The 6,476-nt window shown below is 40.3% G+C and overlaps 2 protein-coding genes across 2 annotated transcripts; both read right to left on the bottom strand.

Moving 5' to 3' along the window:
• Positions 1-1,752: 1,752 nt before the first annotated feature.
• Positions 1,753-2,561, bottom strand: LOC125839157 (glycine-rich protein DOT1-like). Its single transcript, XM_049518135.1, has 4 exons — positions 2,510-2,561; positions 2,276-2,464; positions 2,090-2,230; positions 1,753-2,039 (listed from the first exon to the last, which is right to left on the bottom strand). The coding sequence occupies exons 1-4, from the start codon at positions 2,559-2,561 to the stop codon at positions 1,753-1,755; spliced, it is 669 nt and encodes a 222-aa protein (XP_049374092.1).
• Positions 2,562-2,697: 136 nt separating this feature from the next.
• LOC125839156 (uncharacterized) lies at positions 2,698-3,219 on the bottom strand. The gene is made up of 2 exons (XM_049518134.1): positions 3,192-3,219; positions 2,698-3,044 (listed from the first exon to the last, which is right to left on the bottom strand). The coding sequence occupies exons 1-2, from the start codon at positions 3,217-3,219 to the stop codon at positions 2,698-2,700; spliced, it is 375 nt and encodes a 124-aa protein (XP_049374091.1).
• Positions 3,220-6,476: the final 3,257 nt, after the last annotated feature.

Here is a 6,476-nt window from a genome sequence, read left to right as displayed (position 1 = left end):
TTCAAGATGGCATACACTAAATAAAATAAAAATAGCAACGAGTTAGTTGTAATCATTTGTTTGGTTGGTTTCCTCTATTTGCAGAAGATAACCAAAAGTCAAAAGATTTTCTAGAATTTGGAGCTATAACTTGAAAAAAACAAATTCATATGTAAAATGCAAATACAAAACAATGATACATGATCTTGACGAATTCATGGTCTACCGACTACCATGAACTAAACCCATAGTTTAGTAGGAATCTATTTCACAATAATTAAGATGAGATTCTATATGCTTAGTGTGTTTTTTTCAAAAATCATTTGGCCAGTTTGTACATGTTTTTTTTTTAGCCAGTTTTTTATTCTCTTGCTATATAAAGAGCTAATTCTTCCACCAATGTTGCAAAAACAACAGACTAGTTTAGTTCCAGTATGGGAACACCATCAAAGTTGAGGCAATGGCCACTTCTTGTTTATGCTTTCGCCTCTTGCTTGAGAGTCATTAGTGTAGCAGCTGATTATAAGCCCCACATTGATGATTCATCATCTTTGTCATACCGTTATAGGCCACGATAGCCTCCACCACCTCCTCCACGACATCATTACTATTATAAATCACCCTGCCCCCTCCTCCACGACGTCGTTACTACTATAAATCACCTCCTCCACGACGTTGTTACAATTATAAATCGCCTCCGCCACCTCCTCCGCGACGTCATCACTATTATAAATCACCTCCACCACCGCCTCCGCGACGTCATCACTATTATAAATCACCTCCACCACCGCCTTCTCCATCTCCACCGCCACCTTATTACCATAATCCACCACCACCGCCTTCTCCATCTCCATCTCCATTGCCATCACCACCATTGATTGCACCAATCGACTGACCATCTCCATCTCCATTTCCATCACCATCATTGATTGCACCTACCGATGGACTATCTCCATCTCCATCTCTGTTGTCATCACCGCCATTGATTGCACCTATAGATGGACCATCTCCATCTCCATCTCCATTTCCATCACAACCATTGATTGAACCTACCAATGGACCATCTCCATCTCCATCTCCGTTGCCATCACCACCATTGATTGCACCTACGGATGGACCATAACTGTTGCCATCACCACCATTGATTGCACCTACCGATGGACCATCTCCATCTCTGTTGCAATCACCACCATTGATTCCACCTACCAATGAACCATCTCCATCTCCGTTGCCATCCCCACCATTAATTGCACCTACGTACCAATGGACCATCTCCATCTCCAACATCACCATTGATTGCACCTACCGATGGACCATCTCCATCTCCGTTGCCATCACTACCATTGATTGCACCTACCGATGACCATCTCCATTGCGACCACCACCATTAATTTCACCTATCGATGGACCATCTCCATTGCTATCACCACCATTGACTACACCTACCGATAGACCATTTCCATTTCCGTCTGTGTCTCCACTATATCTCCGTCTCCATCTCCACCACCTCCAATAAAGACCCCCGTTCCTCCACTAATACCTCCACTTCCACCATGCTATAATAAATATCCTCCCCCACCATCTTTATTCCCTTTTCCACTACCATATCCCTTTAATCGACCTCCACCTCCACCAATAAACTATAGATCTCCTCCACCACCTCCAATAGACTACCCGCCTCCACCTTCCCCTTGCAATAATAGATCTCCTCCCCACCATCTTTATTCCCTTTTCCAATACCATTTCCCTGGAGAGGAACTCCACCTCCACCACCTAATTGCACTCCTCCACCACCTCTAATAAACTCCCCCCTCCTCCATCGCCATCTCCACCTCCACCACCTTCTCCACCTCCACCACCCCCAGTAAAGTCCCCACCTCCTCCGTCACCATCTCCACCTCCACCACCTTCTCCATCCCAACCACCTCCTCCATTGCCTTCGCCATCTCCACCTCCACCTCCGCCTCCGCCTCCGCCTTGCAATAATAAATCTCCTCCCCTACCATCTTTATTCCCTTTTCCAATACCATTTCCCTGGAGGCGAACTCCACCTCCGCCACCTAATTGTACTCTTTCACCACCTCTGATAAACTCCCCCCTCCTCCATCACCTTTCCCACCTCCACCATCTTCTCCATCTCCACTACCTCCAGTTAAATCTCCACCTCTTCCATCTACACCTCCACCACTTTCTCCATCTCCACCACCTCTAGTTAAGTCCCCGCCTCCTTCATCACCAACTCCACCACCTCCTGTTAAATCTCCGCCTCATCCATCGCCATCTTCACCTCCACCACCTTTTCCATCTCTACCACCTCCAGTTAAGTCCCCGCATCCTCCATTGCCATCTCCACCAACTCCCGTTAAGGGCCCTCCTTCTCCATCGCCATCTCCACCACCTCTCGTTAAGACCCCTCCTCCTCCATCGCCATCTCCACCACCTCCAGTTAAGTCCCCACCTCCTCCATCGCCATCTCCACCACCTCCTGTTAAGTACCCTCATCCCCCTTCGCCATCTCCACCTCCACCACCTTCTCCATCTCTACCACTTCCAGTTAAGTCTCCACCTCCACCATTCTCCATCTTCACCACCTCTAGTTAAGTCCCCGCCTCTTCCGTCACCATCTCCACCACCTCCAGTTAAGTCCTCGCCTCCTCCATCGCCATATCCACCACCTCATTTTAAGTCCCCGCCTCCTCCATCTCCATCTCCACCACCTCATGTTAAGTCCCCGCCCCCTCCATCGCCATCTCCACCACCTCCAGTTAAGTCTCCGCCTCCTCCATCGCCATCTCCACCTCCACCACCTTCTCTATCTCCACCACCTCCAGTTAAGTCTCCGCCTCCTCCATCGCCATCTCCACCTCCACCACCTTCTCCATCTCCACCACCTCCAGTTAAGTCCCTGTCTCCTCCATCGCCATCTCCACCACTTCCTGTTAAGTCCCATCCTCCTCCATCACCATCTCCACCTCCACCACCTTCTCCATCTCCACCACCTCCGGTTAAGTCTCTGCCTCCTCCATTGCCATCTCCACCTCCACCATCTCTAGTTAAGTCCCCACCTCTTCCATTTCAAATAATTATTCCACGATTTCCCCAACTACCTCCATTACCAATAATTCTTTCACCATTGCCACGACTACCTCCACTCTCAATTCCTCCATTTCCACGACTACCTCCACTCTCAATTCATCCATTTCCATGACTACCTCCATTCCCATTTCTTCCATTTCCCATTGATCGACAACCCTAGCACTACAACTCACCTCCATTACCATTGAAATATCATGGTTGTCATTACACATCTTCTCCTTCTCCTTCAACACTAAAACATGTTTGACTTTACAATAATTGTATGATATTGCATCTTGTCTCTATTGAACTGTGTAATCAATTGGTGTTTCTCTTTTGAGAGATTTTCTTATTTAGTGTATTTTATAAATAAAAAGGATTCGAATGAAATTCGGCTTAAGTTGTTTATTTTGCAATCATAGTATTCTCTACTTCCTATTTTAGTGAACACTATATGACTAGCCTTGTATGTTAATCTGAGTTGTACATTTATCAGTAGTAGGGTAACATACTATCAACTTATAGTTGAAAAGTTATTTTGAAAATAAAATAAATAATATTATTATTATTTTAATTCAAATATCTTCTAAATATTTCACCCAAAGATTACCATCTATCTATTATTATAAATTAATAATGTGTTCAAAAAAATGGAGAAGTACACATACATTTCAAACTATAAACCCTTAGAATTTTATATCATAAAATTTTATTGGTAAAAGGGATTCTACAGTTTTGAAATAGGAAAATTTATAAGTTTCTTTTGTTATTAAAGTCAATCCTACACTTCGTACACATGTCGTTAGAGGGCTTTGCCAATGACTCCTACCTTGAATATTATCGTTAAAAAAAAATGCATATAAGAAGAAGACTTTGCCTCCCCATCGCTAGAGCTCATCTTATACAGGGTCATGTGAGTAGGATATATGGAAACCAAACGACTAATATAGGAAGACGACTCATCTTCCTATTTACATTCACCAATTTATAAATGAACTGAGGTACATCAAAAGATTTAAAAAAGTTGGACGTAATTTTCCTTTTAACACTTCTTTCAATTGTTGTGGTATGGTGCCTTGTGGTGAATAGACATCCCTTATTTTTCCATTATGTGTGCTTCAAAAGATGATGTAGAAAATAAAAAGGAGCTATTATGCTTATTCATTTCTAGCCTTGCCGAATCATCCGCTACTTTATTTTCCTCTCTTAGGCGGTGAGTAGCTTTTAGATTAACTTGTTTAATCGACTAATAACCCTAGCCTTTAACTTTCCAAACATCACACGAAATAAATCATCAATTTACTTCAATCAGTGAACTCAACAAATACCAATAATTCAAATCTTTAACTAATCAAACTTCAATATTCAATAATATAACTCTGTTACACCTCAAAATTCGGAAAAGAAAAAGAAGGCCAAAAGATGGTTGTTGGTTCAAGTCCACAAGACCAGTCTATGGTTCGTAAAATGTTCTACGGTTCGTAAAATGTCCTACGGGCCGTAAAAAGGTCTCGTCGAAAGTTGGCAGATTTTATGGTTCCAATATTTGGTCTACGGTTGACCAGTATGGTCCGTAGAAAGTCCTACAGACAGTAGGTCGGTTCCATAGACTGCGTCTGATAGTTATTTTTAAAGGGTATATAGGTCTTTTCCTACGTGCTTAAAGCCTAAGCTATGACTTTTTACCCCCATTCCTAGCCCTATAAAGGTTTTCAAGCCCTAAAACTACCCACTCTAAATATTCCCCTAATTGCCAAAATCCCAACCAAATTCATCTCTTCAGATTCTCTCCAAGACTCATAAGGGATTCTAGGGTTTTTCAAGTTCAAGTCTCCTTTCTTCATAAATTTCTTAGGGCTTCAAGATCAAGGTATGTAGAGAGTTCATCAATGGGTTCCATTCACCCATTGAGTCCTGAAGATTCTCAAATTCTCCAATTTAATTTCCCTAAATTGTTTATGTTTCTATTCAATTCCTCAAGGGTTATATTTATATGAATTCATTTGGTTGATGTTGATCATATTATAATTATTTTGACTTAATTACATGCTTTTCAATAAATAACACATGAACCCCCATGCATGATACATGATTTTGACTATGAACCCTAAGATGAACATTGATTAATTATGATAGGTTTCCTCACCTTAAGAGATCATGGTTTGGAATAGGTGCAATGACATGGTCACCTTATGGTTGTTCAATTCTTTTTCTAAGGACATTTCTCACTCTGTCATCTATTCCAAAACTACCAAAGATTTATGGACAGATCTAGAACAAATATTTGGGCAATCAAATGGGGAAGTTGTATCACCTACAAAGAGATGGTTGGATTAGTGTAGGGATATAGTGATATTGCAGGTTATTTCACTAAGCTAAAAAGATAATGGGATAATTTAGATTTTCTAAACTAAAAATGTCTTAAGTCTATTGAGGATCAAAAACTCATTCAATTTCTTATGGGCTTGAATGATATATGTGCACAAGCAAGAGGGAACATCTTGATGTTGAATCCTATGCCATGAATTAATCAAGCCTATTCTCTTACTCCAAGATGAAAATCAAAGGGAAGTCTATGTAAATCCTCAAATTCCTTCTTACAATTCCTTTTTATGAAAGGAAACTACAATACACAATAAAAAATTGTTAACCAAATGTAGAGATTTGGTAATCAAACTTAGCCAACAAAATTTAAAAATCAGGTTCAAGAACAAAGGCTTTCTGTCAACAATCTAAGAATCAATCCAACACAAAAGACTGGAAAAGTAAGAAGGAAGAAATTTTATCCTAATGTGACTTGTTCTTATTGTCTTAAAGTTGGGAAAATAGCAGAAGACTGTTACAGATTGATTAGGTATCCATATAATTTCCAATTCACAAAGGGGATTTCAACACCAATTAGAGGAAATGCAACAGTAACTAATGAAGAATGTGAGAACAATGACTTTGATGAAAACTTTATGAATCAACTAAGCAAGATTCAGACTTTCCAAATCAAACAAATTCTTAAATTAGCACAATCTAATGGGGGAAGGAAGTAACAACTCGAAGATTACTGCAAATGTTGTAGTCGGTACAATCACTAAGTACTCTGGATCTTGTTTTTCCATCTATAATTCTAAAACCTAGATTATAGATTCAGGGCCTTCAGAACACATGTGTTTTGAATAATCTTCTTTAATAGATCTTATTCCTTTCTCTATCCCAGTTACTATATATTTTTCTAACTCTTGCAAAAACCAAGTCACACACACCGATAGAATTGCAATTTTTCCTAATTTTATCCTACAAAATGTTCTTTTTGTTCCCTCTTTCAAATGTAATATGTTATATGTTCATATATTTTGTAGATAAGTTTATATATTCTTTTTTATTTAATCTTGAAAGATATGTCATGCAGGGTCTTTCAATGAGGAGGGAAC

This window comes from Solanum verrucosum, unplaced genomic scaffold, assembly GCF_900185275.1.
Source record: "Solanum verrucosum unplaced genomic scaffold, falcon-dt-bn FXZP01000164.1, whole genome shotgun sequence".
In the NCBI taxonomy this organism is placed as follows: domain Eukaryota; kingdom Viridiplantae; phylum Streptophyta; class Magnoliopsida; order Solanales; family Solanaceae; genus Solanum; species Solanum verrucosum.
The sequence above is the reverse complement of the archived record's forward strand: the minus strand, read 5'-3'. Positions and strand labels throughout refer to the sequence as shown.